Raw genomic sequence first — 15,388 nt, 5'->3', positions numbered from 1 at the left:
GTTGGCCAAGGCAGGGTTCCAATGTTCAGGTTCTCCATCCAGGCTTTAACTGAGCTTGCTGTGTGACAAGGGGCGTTGTCTTGTTGGAAAATCCAGTCATTTGAGTCAGGAAAGAGTTTTCCAGCTGATGGAAGAAGACTGTTTTCCAGACTACCCCTGAACGTGACCTGGTCCATTCGCCCTTCATACAGTTACATTTGTCCTGTTCCACCCAGACTGAAACAATCCCAGACCATCACTAATCCACCCCTATGTTTTACTGAAGGGGACAGACAGTCTGGTTTGTAGGCTTCTCCAGGCCTCCTCCTTACCAGGAACTGTATTCATCCCCAAAGAGAACCTTCTCCCAATCATCAACAGTCCAATCATTGTGATCCCTAGCAAAGAGTAACTGGACATATAATGGTAGGGGAAACACTGCCTGTGCAGTGCTGCCTATGACATGAAATGGCCTCTTATACACTCTGGGAACATAATTAAGCTTAAGCATGTCAAACAGGACATACAATATGATGTTATCAGCTGCATTTTTTTCTCATGTTCATTTTATTTTTCAGGTAATATACACTGACTGGAAAGAGTGATTAAAATCAACAAGAAATTGAAGAAAACAAAGGGTGGTCTAATGATTTTTCTAATGACAGTACATTTTACTTACCCGACTGACCTATGGCTAAGCCCCGCCCCCTCCACTCACTCGGACAAACAATGAACATTCAGTGACAGGTGCTATGGCAGGTGTCACATTGGGAGACATTTCACAGGGTGCTGTTGATGATTTTTGGAGACATACAGATCACAGATCATCTTTCAGTCACCAAAAGTCTCTGAAGTCCACAGTGGAGGGAAATATCAATCATTTTATTGGTGAGAAGGTCGATAAAAAGTTCAGTCACAGACTCAATTTACAGCTCCCAGAGCAAACCTGATAAACAGCATCTGGTTAGCATTAGCATCTCAGACAACAAGACAGAGGATCAGCATCAGCCAGGACAAAAATATAACCTTCTTTTTACCATCTTTACCAAGAGTGTGTCTCTGTTAGTTTGGAGCAACAGGATTTACACAGAATCATTCAGCACAACGTTTGACAACCTTTGTTATCTCAGCTATTACAGATAAGCTAATGAAGCTAAGCTCCAGAAGCTAACATTAGTTTGACTAGAGCCCTTTGAACATCAGCTAACAATGATGTACGATCACCAAAGAACAAAAACTAGAACAAAACAGGCCAATGAACTCCCAACAAACAAAGACACATGATGAACAACACAGCTAGGAGCTAACGCTAGGCTAACTTCAGCTAAGGTTAGAGAAAATCCCAAAGCGTCCGTCAGACTGCAGTGGTGGTTCTAGTGTTAAAGAAAACTTTATGTTTCTTTACAGCAAAGACTCAATCTGCTGCTTCAAATACTCAGTCAGCTGACCTTAGAGCAGATGGAGACATCCTTCTTCATTTGATTCACACAGAGTTCATGTTGGTCTACTGCTCAACTTTATCCAAAGAAAAACACTTTTCTCTTCAGATGTGTCTTAGGAAAGGGTTAAACACCCTGTCAGCCAGCCTCTCAGAATACCTTGTGTCAGAGTTACATGTACCCATGAACAGTTTGACCATTTTTAAACTTAAAATCTCAGGGAAACCTCATAAAACTTAATGAAAACTGACTTTCTGCATTGCATCTCAATGGACATCAGGGCAGAGAATGTTTAAGTGTATGAGAGTGGATATATGCACTATGAGTGGCTCATGATGTTTGAGGGCGGGGCTTAGACATCGGTCAACTGGCACTTTTAAACATTTATGAGCAATTCAGGCATCATTTCTGTTTTCATCTCATTGAATAAGAGACTTTTATGGACTTATAAGTTGATTGTTGTAAAGATCAATGACACATTTCTACTCAAAGTGAGTAGAAACACCTATTTTATTTCTAGTGGTGTGGAGGCAGACGTCCCTCCAAAACTAGCAATGTGCAGCACTGGTGGTGCTTTGTCAGATATGCAAGTTACTAACTTCACAGACTAATGAGCCCCAAACCATCATGGTTATATGGTTTTAAATCAAAGAATGCAGCGTCCATGATTTCTAAATAAAATGTCAGATAGCTCTTTACTACTGTGCCCATATGAGTCTTAAATTGCTCGAGGCTCAGGAAAGTCATGGACTGTGTTTCTGTCTGGTTTTCTCTTTGCATTAAACAGCTTTATCACAATGATGCTTCATCTGCAAAAATGCACTTTGACAGTTAACGTCTTGTTTTTAAAGAAAAAATCAACTTTTTAAACTTAATATAAGCCACATTCACCTGACACGTCCAGAAAAATGGTTTGATTCCAGATATTGAAAGATTAAAATGGCGCTTGAGTTGCTAAATTTTTTTCTAAAAAAAAACTCAGGCTTCATTTTTGTCTTTGAATTCTTTGAAATCAAATGTTTTATTTGGACTTACCAGGTGAATGGTGCTCATATAAGGTCTAAGGAAAAAAATAAGAGGTAAACACTTGCTTATAGTACAGTTTCTGCAGTGTACTCACTCCTCTGGGAGACTTTCAAAGGTGAAACTCACAGACTTTAAGTGCTGTGTCTGAAGGTCTTTGTTTCACCTGATAAACTCAGGACGAGCCTATAAAAGTTTAAATTGATGAAGATGTGTCAGGTCAACATGTCGCACACACACACACACACACACACACATGCACGTGTGGCGTCCTCACCTTCCTCCACGGTGGAGTCCAGCTGGGTGACTTTCACAGCCAGCTGGTCCACTCTCTCCTGCAGGCTGCTCATCCTCAGGTAGAAGCTGTTGGCTTCATTGAACAGCTCCCCGAAGATGTCCTCTGCATGGCGGCCTGTGGAGAGAACCACACAGGTACAGGCTTAATCATTCCAATACTATTATCACAATACCATGGGAAGAAAGGTTTGAAAAAACAGACAGAGAACGCACACACACACACACACACACACTCACACACACACACACACACACACACACACACACACACACACACACACACACACACACACACACACACACACCTGCTACATCCATCAAACAGCCCTCTTCCTTTTCTCTGTCTGTGTTTTTCTCTCTCAGCCTCTCACCCGACAGATGGAGCAGAGGCAGAGCGCTCCCTGGTCCACACTCAGCTCACTGCTTTTAATTTAGACTCTAACTGCTGATCAAATATCATGCAACTCCCTCTGCACATTTCCATGAAACGACCATGAAATAATTCTTATCTGACACTTGTTCTTCCTACAGATGCAAACATGGACTATTTTTCCATGTTACAACATGTTCTGGGTGAAATGAGTGCTGAATGCTGTGTAGGGTGCAGTTTTTAAGACTACAGTTATTTTTTGGCAGGTTTGCCTGGTGCGTGTGGACAGATGTATTTTTAAAAATGAATGAGGGGGGATATTTGTTTTTGGTCTATGTGTATGTTTTAGTTAAACTTTAAACTTCTTTCTTTTGGTGCATAGGGGAATTTTTTATATAAAGTTCAACAGAATTTTTTTTTTTTGTCATGTTGAAACAACTTTCAGAAATGCAGTTTTAAAACAAAAATTTATAACCTACTGGTTTTGAAGTTCAAGGAATGAACCATTTAGGTTCAAACTGATGTATTTTTGTTTTTACTAGAATTTTTTGGATGAAAATAATCCAGTAAAATGTGACACAAGGTGCAGTGTTTAAGGTTCAGGATTGCTATTATGTTGTTTTTAACACTTAAAATGGATTATTGAGCTTTCCTTAGTCTTTATTTTGCCTTTTTGGTTCCCCCATAGCATGGTTATGCCTTGGTGATTGAGGCCCTGTCCCTCTAGTATGCTGTGAACCAGATCCTTATGTGAATGAGATCTTGATTGTTCAAACAGACCACTCGGACAGGATTTCTACATACTCACGTTAAGTTTGGAAATCTGAACATGCTCAGTTTTAAACATTGGAAAGTATTGGAGATTATCCCCTCTTTCACATCCAAAAAAACCCGCCCTCCTGGATTCTCTTTATCCACATGGCCTGTTTTGAACTCACCTCTGCTGCCCTTCACGCTGACTCATTGGTCTCAGTAGCATCAGCAGCAGCACTTGCAGATGGAGCATCACGCTCACACTTTAACGTGTTTTTAGTGATGTGCTGTGTGGAGTGTGGCTCTGAATTTTTTCCTTTTTGGGTGAAATGGAGTTAGAAATGTGAGCAGGAACAGATCAGGGAGTGTTTGCTCTTCACAGAGGTGGAGGCAGAGGTTCAGTGTGGCTGTTAAAGAGTTTAAGGAAACCTCTTCCTCCAGGAATAGGTCACACACACATTAAAGCAGCTCTCAGAGGGGAACATGAGGCACAAACGGACTCACTCAGACTGCCCAGCTGTTTGATGATGGCTGCCAGGGTGCTGTTGGTGACACACTCCAGCTCACTGGTCACTCCATCCGGCAGCGCTCCACGGCAAAGATGCCGCGGCTCGATGTTCCTCTTCACCAACGGCATGCTGGGTTACTCCTGTGGAAAAACAGAACATGTCTTAAATCTGTCTTTTCATGACTTCACATGCTCAAGGTGTGTCTGAATCTGTTAGACTGAATCCAGTTTGACAAGCCATGCCTCATTTTCTGAATCCCCTGCAGGAAACTGGAACAAAACACAATATCAGCCCCACACAGACGAATAAAAGAGACAGAGGGGCTGAGGGGAAATGTGTCTGCGCTCAGCTGTGAGTCCTGACGGACACGAAGGTGTCATGTCCGCCGTAGGGCGCAGTCGCTCATCACGCTGCTTAATGTCAGCGTGGCCTGAGCCAAGAGCCAAATGAGCCAGAAAGAAGTTTCTAAATGGTGCTAACGAGCCGAAACTGTGGCCAGAGAGAGTGGGAGGGATGGAGACAGAGAGGGAGAGGAAGAGACGCGCAGTGGGAGTCCAGAGATGTCATACAAAGCAATAAATCAAAAGGAGATCACCGTCCACATTCCAGCAAAATATATTCAACACAACAGAGAATTAACACCAAGTATTGTTTTTTTTAGCCTTGAAGATCAATGTTTTGGTTTTCTTGGTTTGGTTTAAATAGAAACTTCTGCTCTGAAATACACGTTTCACTGAGTTCTATGTACATGGGTACCATTAAGGCAGAAGAAGAAGTACTAGCTGACAGAGATGACAATTCTTTTGGCCGTGGATCAGCGGACCACTGGTTAACAAAGAACCCCCCAAAACCCAAGGAAGGAGCTGCGTCAGTGAATAAACTAATGGCCAAAGATGACTCTGTATAATTGTTATAGAAAAAACGAGATGCCATCCCATTTCTCGAGCGGCAGAGACCAGAACCAGAGTTCTGATCTGCAACTTTCATCCAGAGTTAATGCGTGATATGGGAAAGGAGTTTTATCCAGAGGTCCGAACATAAAACCTTTCCTGACTTCTTTTTCCAATAGAGAGACAACAATTCCAGGCTCTCCCAGAGCAGACTGCAGATTACTACATGTATGTGATACTTTACCAACCACAACAAACCAGCCAATGAATCTTTGAACCAGTCTCGTTAATGATTAATTCTAACCTCTGAATGAACATAGCAGCCTTGGCAGAGGATAATTTGAGGTATTCATAGAACAGAGTTCCACCGTATGTCATGGTGAGATCTGCACTGATGGCCAGATAGGTGTCTAGTTTGTCTGGACGGGATGGATAGACTCCACAGATTACATCTCTGAACACTCTAAAAACAACAACAGATTCAGCTAAAGTTAGAGTCTTTGAAAGTCTGGGGTCACTATCCTTCAACATTATGGACACATCGCCACATTTACCACACGCTTATCACTGAAATCTGAGCACAGCAGGATTTTGACTAGACTGACATCATTACCTGCAGAGGAAGCAGGAAGGAGGCTGGGCCAGAACTGTTTTAATAGCCCGCTCTGAATACAATTTTTCAATAGGAGGCGGACACGGGAGTTGCTGAGTCATCAGCTGATCTGTACCGATGATGACAGCTTGACGTTGTAGCCTGCCTGAACTAACGCTACACTTGATACAAGTCCTAAGCCTGGAATGGAAAAGAAAAAAGACCATGAACATTGAAAAATGTAGTAAAACCCAAAATGTAACAAGATTTGAGCCAAAATTGTAACAGCTTGTTACATTTTGGGTTTTATGACATATGTTGCATTGTCACATGTCAGGCTCAGCACTTAAGTGACATTATCAGTCAGTTCTTACATTTAGCCCCTGCTCCACAAACCCCCTGCCCTCTGATTGGTCACGCCCTGGAGGCCTGTTGGGGGCGGAGCTATGGTTAGACCTCACTGTTTGAGGCTCTGCTTCTTTAACGAGTCATGATAGGATCTGACAGATTCAAGAATTTCTACAATTATGCTCAAGACAAAATCTTGAAAATAAATAAAAATAAAGGACCAAACTGACCACATGGGGAAAATTTTCAGCAGGAAATAACAGAATCTGGTAAATCTTTGAAGCTGTTTGAGGGGAGGCCTGACAGGGCCTGAGCTGTGGGCAGACCTTGGTGTTAAAGGTCCCAAACATCCAACATGTGGTGAATCAGTTAGAAGATCCTTATCTGATAACACAATTTCAGCAAGACCTGGTGCTGTTTTTAAGAACAGAGCATTTTGATCGGATTCAGAGATGCACCCTGTGCAGTGTTAATTTCGTGCGGCGCACCGCCGTGCACTGCCAATTTGACAATTTGGTAGACCGTCTGCGCAGAGGTGGGTGTGACTGCGCACCAGGGGGAGTTGACGGTGCACCAGGGGGAGGTGTCAGTAGATTCATGTTGGCGCAGTGACAATTTTGTGCCAAAAACAGTGCAGAAAGTGCGCTGAAAGCTGGTCAGCTCCAACCTGGTATATTCTCGGCGCAAAGCGGAGTGCACCCCCCGCAGCTGTAATTTGGTGACAGGCGCACATGTGCACTTACATCAACAAAGCCTCAGAGGCAGGTTTCCAGAGTGTCAGGCACATTTTAATGCAATAAACAATCACAGCAATCACTATTTAATGTAACCGTCTGAACCAGCATATATATTTATATCTATATTAACTGTCCCGTCACATCTGATGTCAGATTAAAGCCGTTTGTCATAATGGAAAGTTAACCTGATGGCAGCTGGTTATCACCAAAGATTCTGCTATTTGGTGATGACAAACCAGGAGTGCAGGTGGATCAAAAGTATTCTGAATGGATAAGCCAGCTGTGTAACTGTCTCTTCATTTTGTACTCCTATTAATGACAAAGGAACAGATTACATCTGTCCCGGGAGCTGGCCCACACGGTGACGCGCTTCGTGTCCTCCGATGCGCCCCGCTGTCCATTCTCCTGCTGCAGGGACAGCAGCTCTGACCGTCTCTGCTTCCGAGTCTTTCCAGCACACTGTTTCCGCGGTGTCAGGGATCACTCAGACCAATCAGATGCTGCGCCTCGGCCTCAGCGCACTTAAAGGCCATCGCCTTTAAGTGGAGAGGCCCTCATTTGATTGGTGAAAACAGCGCTAGTCTGTGTTAAACCCACTCACGGCTTTTCTCCTCCCTCTCTGCCATTTGCGCGGAGGGAGGCGTGGACACGCAGCTCTGCACTCCTCTGCGCCTCTTTTGGCACTGCAGGAAACTTGCAAAGTGCACCGGTCACGCCCTGTCCGCGCGGCAAAGGCCGGCGCAGAAGAGGTGCGTCTGCACTTGCGCCTGGTCTACGAAATTAGAGCCCGCTGTGTTTAACAAAGATGCACTTCTGCTCTTTGGCACCTTTGGAGAGGTGGGTTGTAGCATGGTACACTTCATGCATGCACACTAACGCAGACATCCCGGATGAACAATGATCTCAACAGTTGTTTTAAACAATAGCAGGGGTGTTTGATGGCTGTGTTGCACCTAAATGACTTAATATGAGCCTAAAAGTCACTGAAGTTGTAGCAGTGTTTTCTGCGCCTCATTGTGCAGGCGGGTAGAGTATGGCACGACTTGGATGGCCAGTGTGACTGCGCAGGAGACTGCGTTTAAATGAATAGTGGAGGAGGATCGATATTTTAACATCTTAAAAAGAATCAACCAAACAAAGTTCATTTGTAGTTCTAAAAAACACATTAACAGTGTGCTATTACACGCTTTCTGTCCGTCCAACTATGTTACTCCTCTCTCCTTCAGCATCCATGACTGTTACATGCAAATGACTTGTTATGCTAATTAGGTGATTACGTCATTCAGCGATTTAGTTTATCTGAAAAACAAGATGAATAACAAAACATAATGGATCTAACTGGGCAGTTGTCAAGTTTAGCTCACAGGTCAATGGAGGACCAAAATATCAAGTAGGGCTGAAGCCTGATGTGTTCCAAACGAGCAGGGATTATCATTTTAGTCTGAACACTGCAAAGACTCAAAATCTTTTAAGAATGTCTTATTCCAAGTTAAAATGTCTCACATCTAGTCAGATTACATTGAATTTTAAACACATCACCCAAAATCACCTGTTTCCTACTGGTTAGAAACAAATTTTAATTTGAAAAATAATTGCACTTTAACTCAACAAAAATGTGCTTTATCCGGTTACTTGATTAATCGTTAGAATTTTCAGAAAAATACTCGAATACTAAAATATTTGATAGCTGCAGCCCTATTTGTGACTTAAACCCTGGAATCTGTTTGCTGTCACGATGTCCAAGATGGGGGCTGGAGAGGAGCGTGTCTGAGCGCCTTTCAGAAGTTACGTCAGCAGAAGACTCTGCATATGGATCAATGAGCTAGCACTGTGTGCAGGCAGTGCTCATGGGAGATGTAGTGTCATAGTCTCATACTGCAATGGGTTTAGTATTTCAGATGCCATTTCAGAAAACTACAATACAATAATTCAACCCGCCAAAGTGGCTAGTAGGAGTGACGGTGTTACCTGCCACAGCTGGAATTCACCCACATTTGGCGGGTTGGTTGGTGTTAATGTCAAGCCAGGGGCGTATTAAGTTGTTTGGGGGCCCAAGGCAAACCCAGTCAATGGGGCCCTCCATGTCCTTATTACTCATCTTCCTCAGAGCTAGACTGGCCTTCCCTGGGCCCACTGTCTCTTTCTGAGAATCAAGCCATGAGACAGTGCTAATCTTGTACACGGTAACTTAACACAACTAAATGCATTTCCTCAAGTTCTGTACTTTAGTTTGATTTTGAAAAAAGTGAATCCATAATTTAGTCCACTTTGTCCTGGATTTGAAATCTTTTATGGTCAATTGACAGCTTATTTGTCCCACAGTGGGGAATTTACAGAGTAACAGCAACAAACAAGAAAGGATGAAGTGAAAAACATTACAAAAAGTAAATATTGAAAAAAAATGTAGTAAAGAAAAAATATGTGAATATCAAGCACAACATAAAACTGGGAAAAAAATCTACTGAAAGAGGTGATATTTACAGTTAGCATACTTTTTGGTACTATTATTTTAAAGTTAATGTATTTTTATTTGACCCCCTGTCCAGTGAGTTATGTTTCCAAAAAAGAGATTTTGTACAATAATGTTTATCACTAACTAAAAAAGTTTGATTTTGAAAAAATTATCCTATTTTCTGGGCTAAATAAAGTTCTTAAAATACTAAGAGTCTTATATGTTTATCTCAGATCTCAGAGCAATATTGTTTTTATTTCTGACTTGGTTGACAATAAGAAAAAAATGGGGGGAAAAAAGTGTTTTTACCACTTTCTTCCTGAATCAAATTTTCAGATGTGTTGTAACATGGAATAGCCCATTGAATAAGAAGGGAGGGGGAGTACACAAAACCATCATTAAAGATTAAGCCTTTTGATGTATTTCGAAGCATGTGGAGTAAGATTTAGAAAAAGAAATGCTTTCAATTGAAGAGAACTTCATAAATCAGTTTTTAAGAGATGCTTTGGGGGCCCCTGGGAATCTTGGGGCCCCAGGCAACTGCCTGTGTTTGCCTAATTGTAGCTACGCCCCTGACAGTAGATTCAGCTCAGACTGAACTGTACCTCTGCCTTCTTATTTAAGCTCACTGATGTGACCGGCACAGAGGGAGGGAAAGTGAGGACAGGAAGTTTTATAAAAGTGAGCCAGAGCCGCCGACACGTGAGGAGACTGCTCTGCCTCCCCGAGTTTGGACTGAACCCTCTATGTGGGACACACTTGGTATTTTTGGACCATGATGTTGTGTGTGTGTGTGTGTGTGTGTGTGTGTGTGTGTGTGTGTGTAAGAGAGTTACGGGCATGCAGTGTGTGTCTATCTGCCTCAGAATCAAAGATGGTTTCTCATTGTGTCATCGCTGAGTGTTCACGTGCATGAGAGGTGTGTGTGATCAGGTCAGCGCTCTGGAAACGTGCCATCCTCACACTTTCTCAAGCTTCTAATATAATCGCCGACACAATTACGACCTCCGGGGAGACTTGGTAAACAAAGACAACTAAATGATCACCAGAGATGTGTGTTAGCATGCTATCTGCAGCATCAGCTCTTCACTGGTTGGTGTTCACACACACAACCACAGACGTCCAATTACACAACCCCTCCAGATCGTGTCTTTGGAGAGTGAGGGAGCTTTGTGTGTGTGCTGGTATCACCCCCTCCTCCAGCTGTTGTAAATAATCTAACACTATGGCTCTTTAATAAAACATACACACATGTCCTCGCGCCATCACCACTCTTCATCTCATATTTGTCTCATCTGTCAGAGTCGCTCTCGTCCCCCTAAACTCATCTCTCCTCCACTCTGGATTTCGCTCTGCGCCTGCTTTCATTAATAAATGAGAGTCTGGGTGTGGAACACGGCGTGGGTATTCCCCCTCGCTGTGTTGATATGAAGATGTGAGTGATGTCTAAGGACCCTCAGTCTGGGTTTTTATGGAGGTTCATGTGTTTGACACACACAGGCAGAGCATGTTATGACCTGGAGGCACTTAGTGTCCACACTCAGGCTCTTCCAGGTCAGCTGCAGGGCAAAGGGACATGAGCCTGAGATAAAGAAGACAAAGGCAGAGCCATCTTCACTGACAGAACAGGTCTTTCAGGATGTTTTTTTCTGTTTTACCATCATCTGATTTAAGATGGCTCTGGAAATACTCCACAAAGTCACGTGATTTCTGGCATCACCAGAGGTTAGCAGCTTTGCTTTGCTCTGAATTGCATTGTTTGCAGTCAAATTAGTAACAAGAAACTGCAAGTTACAAACAAGATTTGTCTTCCAGAAAGTCTGCCACAAAGAGAACTTCTTCTGGAGTCAGAACACTGATAGGAAGATTTGGTACTGAAAAAGAAAATTGGAATTGTAGAAAAAGTTGAATTGAATCTGAAAAAAGTATTGGCATTGTATAATGTTGAACTGAAAAACCAAATACAGACATTAAAAAAGACACTATTTTTGTGGATTTTTTTATGTTATGATGTGTAATTCAATACTAATATTCAGATATGTTTTCAGACCTTTTTTTTTTTGAGTGTCACTGGTTTTCAGTTTCAATTCTCTTTTTTTCAGTTTTAACTTCCTAGCAGTGTTTTGACATGGAGGGGAAGGGTGGGGGTTGGGGGCCGGGCTTGGCGTACAAGAACACGCTTCCAGGTTTTCAGGAGAGGAGAGTGGCCTCTGTTGGTTACCAGCAACTCCTTGCCCCTGTGGCTGTGATCGTACACTGGACAGTAATGGATGCAAGTTCACCTCGAACTCCCAAACCGCCAGAAAGTCTGTTTCTCTCGGTCGGTATTTTTAGGGTCTGGGCAGGGATACTGTTTTCCACAGCCGTCCTGCTGTCCTCCTGTATGGCAGCTGCTACTACTGTCAGTTTCGCCTGTGACTGTGGAGGAGTTGAATGTGCCCGGCCTACTACCAGTAAACATCATGGCAGGTTATTGTGACTTTGTTCTTGCCTGACTTCTATTTTGAGTTGCAATTAAATGTTGTTGAAGGTTGGACTATATTGCTACAGTGATTGATTGTGGTTAGTTATGGACACATTATTCTACATAGGAAAACAACAAAACAAAGAAAATTAAAAAACAAAAACAAAAACAAAAAACAAAAAAACAACTAAAACAAGGGTTCCTACAGCTCAAGGCAAGTTAAATTTAAGACTTTTTAAGACTTTTTTAATGACATTGGAAATAAAATTTAAAAACAAGTGGATAACAAACCACAATTGAAACAAACAAAACTAACAAAAAATAACACCACATGAATTACCTGGGTTAGAGGCAATTTTAACCCCATGTTTCTTTTACATAGAACATCACTTTTGACCTTTTTTCAACCCCATTTTTACAACTTTATGCCTATTTTACCCCCATCATCTTTTTTGGCCACTGTCACAACCAATTTTGGAATTTTTTATGGTTTTTGAAATTTAATTTCAAATTTAATTCTCAATTTTGCTGCCATAATCAATTTTCCACTTTTAGAAATTCTTTTGCCGATTTTCCTCATTTTTTTCTCTCTTCAGGCACCCTAGGTGGAACCAAGACATGCGTCTGCTTTAGAAGTTCCTGGTGCAACCACATCACCCTTTTGTTAGTTCCACTATTGTGATTAAGTGCTGTTGCCATGAGAGTAAATCAGGAAATTATTTAGAAAAATAGATAAATGTTACTTGATATTTTTTTTTACTTCAAACTAACAGAAATCTTACCAATGTGTTCAATAAGACTTTTGAAATTTGGATTTAAGACTTTTTAATGCCAATTCAGGCCTTATTTTTAGAATTATGAATTCAATGCCTTTTAAGACTTTTCAAGGATCCGCGGGAACCCTGAAAACAATATAAAAAAAACTTTTTCTTGCACTTAAAGTGATACTCCAGGATGGAACAAGTTGGGTGCAGGGAGGAGGTGTTTGGTGCGAGCACTCTGGGCTTCTGCTGCACAAAAACACTGCTGTAGGGGTCATTTCTGCCCTAAACCTTGTGATAGGACCCAACTTGTTCCATCCTGGAGGATCACTTTAATGGCAGTACCTGCAGCCAAAAAACTTGTAGCACTTTGTTGCACTAACTAAGGTTTTCCCTTCAATGACAGTGATAGACTGGATCGCTCTTAGGGACTCTAATCCATCAAATAACAGGCAACCTTTAGATTTTTCCATCAATGCTCAAAAAATTCTGTCAAAGACAGAGAATAACAGGTTAACGCCACCTCTGCTGGCAGAGCCGTCATTCCGTCTGTTAACGCATGATCGTGTTAAGAGCGTGAAGAATCAGGCTACAATTAAAAACTTCAACATTGACATAAACAAAACAACAACAAAAATGAGAAATGTTCTGGATGCTTTGGTGTGAGCATTCAATGCTATCACATGATAGCACAGCACTCTACAGTAACCGTAGTTTATATGCAACCTGAGATTTAAGCAGAAATGCGTCATGCTGGCCTGTGTCTACCTGCTCCTTGACCTCGAGTTAAACATCTTAGTCTATGTTCAGTTTGTCTGCATTAAAAAGTCAGCTGTTTTTTAGCGCTGTTTTTTTCATGTCATGTGTTTTGCAGTGTGTATGCACTGGAAGATGGGAGTTACTGTGAGCTTACTTTGTTAGTCCTCTTCCCCATGTAAAGCTCTGTGACACTGTGTGGTGTGTGAGAAAAGTGCTTTACAGAGAAGTTTACAGTGTGGTTGACTGTATTTCTGCTGTCTTTACAGCTTCAAGTAAAGTCATCTCATGACTTTGTGGATCCAGAAGACGACAGGGCGAAGAAAGAAAATGAACAACGTGACACACAGGAGCAAGTAGACCAGCCAAAAGTGTGTCGAAGGAGCTTTGGGAACGTTGTCAAGGCAACACGCTCAGGAATCCGCTCAGCTGCTAAAAAGTGGAACTCGTCTTTGCATCCCAAAATAGTCTGAAAGAAAAGACGGAGAGAGATGGAGGGAAACTGGAGCTGAAGGGGGGTGGAGTAGGAGGACGGACATCCCTGAGAAAAACTTTGAATTTAAAGTGGGTCTCCTCAGGATTTACTGCAGTCTGACACCTTCATGGCTCCGACGCAGCAGAGTTTAGGGAACAGGGATTCTCTTCTTCAGGGAGTCTGACTCTGCAAGGACACGGCACATCAAAGATTCATGCAGAGCTACAAGTTCCTGTGCATCCCCACAGAACCAGGATCAGACTTCAGACCCTCTGCCCCACTGACCAGAGTCTGTTTGTGGGGAGGCGGTGGAGTATCTCCGCCCTCAGATTGCACTGAATATCTCCACAGGGGGTTGATGCTGATAGACTCTGCTCTTAAACAGACGGATCAAACTGAGAGAGACGGTATTAATTACTGTCCTTAACCAAACTTATCCTTCCTGCAGGCGGTCAGCTCAGCTGAAGCTAATGCTATTACTGCTACGTCTGCTCGGCCATTCAGCTTTAACCACACACACTCCACCACAGACACACACACACTTTCCTACTGGGCTACACTGAGCAAAGTGTGTCCGTCTGTTCAGAGGAAGGTCACCCGCCCTCCTCAGCAGAACAACGCTGTATAATCACACATAATTAGCTCTCTACAGTAACTAATGGAGGGGACGGACACTGGTTCTATGTGATGTTATAATTAGATGACAGATAACACCAGGGGCTGAGGTACGTTCTCTCCACATGATGGCTAGTCCTGGATCTGTTCTGAATATACCAGCTAACATGGCAACAACAAGCTCCTCAGACACAAAAAGTAACACTGTGTTACTGTTGTTTAAAGACTTAAAGAGGGGTGTTCTGCTTTATCATACACCAAACATGGATATAAATCCTGGATGTTCAGACTGAGCATGTGCAGATTTTCAAACCTCTACAACCTCTATCTCTTGTTTCGTTGCCAGGCGCTGCCCATGTAGCTGCCTGTTGCAGCAGCTCTCTCTTTTTTGTACGTTTCTTGTAATTTTTTTCGTCTCTTTTTCGTCATCTTTGTATTTGGAGTGGATCATCACTTTGTATGGTTCATTGTTGGTCATGGACACCAAACTTTTTGTGGCTTCAGTGATATTTTTACTACTTTTCTCCTGTGTTTGTCTGGAGATCCTACATGTAACCATGGCTGCATTGTTTACATGTGAACTTAGCTGTTAGCAGCCTGTAGCATGTCAGTGCTAACTAGTGTAGGGCTTGATGATTTCCCTCAAGGTGAGGAGGAGAAGGTGAGGACGACGTGCTGGTTCTCGGGTGTGAGCTGGGAGGTGACGACGTGGACCTGTCCTTCCATCCATCGTTGTTGGGAACGTGGGATCTATCTCCGGTGGGATGGACGAGCTAGCTGTGCTAACCCAGCGGCAGAGGGGCTGCCGGAGGGCAGAGTGGCATCGTGCTGTTCACGGACGTGGCTGACGGAGCTGACATCGGACGCCGGCCCCACATTGGAGGAGCTTTGCCTGCTGTGAGCAGACAGGATCCAGGAGACAGAGACT

The 15,388-nt window shown here is 42.7% G+C and overlaps 1 protein-coding gene across 3 annotated transcripts in view; it reads right to left on the bottom strand.

Annotated features, from left to right (window-relative positions):
- Nucleotides 1–15,388, bottom strand: part of LOC141784234 (actin-binding protein WASF3) — a 48,438-nt gene that overhangs the window by 17,973 nt on the left and 15,077 nt on the right. For all 3 annotated transcript variants that reach the window (XM_074661997.1, XM_074661998.1, XM_074661999.1), the window contains exons 2-3: nucleotides 4,366–4,510; nucleotides 2,719–2,853 (exon numbers count right to left, since the gene is read on the bottom strand). In XM_074661997.1, coding sequence (XP_074518098.1) covers nucleotides 2,719–2,853; nucleotides 4,366–4,498 — 268 coding nt within the window. In that variant the 5' untranslated portion in view covers nucleotides 4,499–4,510. The remainder of the gene's footprint in view (nucleotides 1–2,718; nucleotides 2,854–4,365; nucleotides 4,511–15,388) is intronic.

The sequence above is a fragment of the Halichoeres trimaculatus genome, unplaced genomic scaffold (genome assembly GCF_033239565.1).
Source record: "Halichoeres trimaculatus isolate MK-OKI-2021-1 unplaced genomic scaffold, fHalTri1.1 fHalTri1_scaffold_22, whole genome shotgun sequence".
Classification (NCBI taxonomy): domain Eukaryota; kingdom Metazoa; phylum Chordata; class Actinopteri; order Labriformes; family Labridae; genus Halichoeres; species Halichoeres trimaculatus.
Note: the sequence above shows the minus strand (reverse complement) of the source record. Positions and strands in the feature narration are given on the sequence as shown.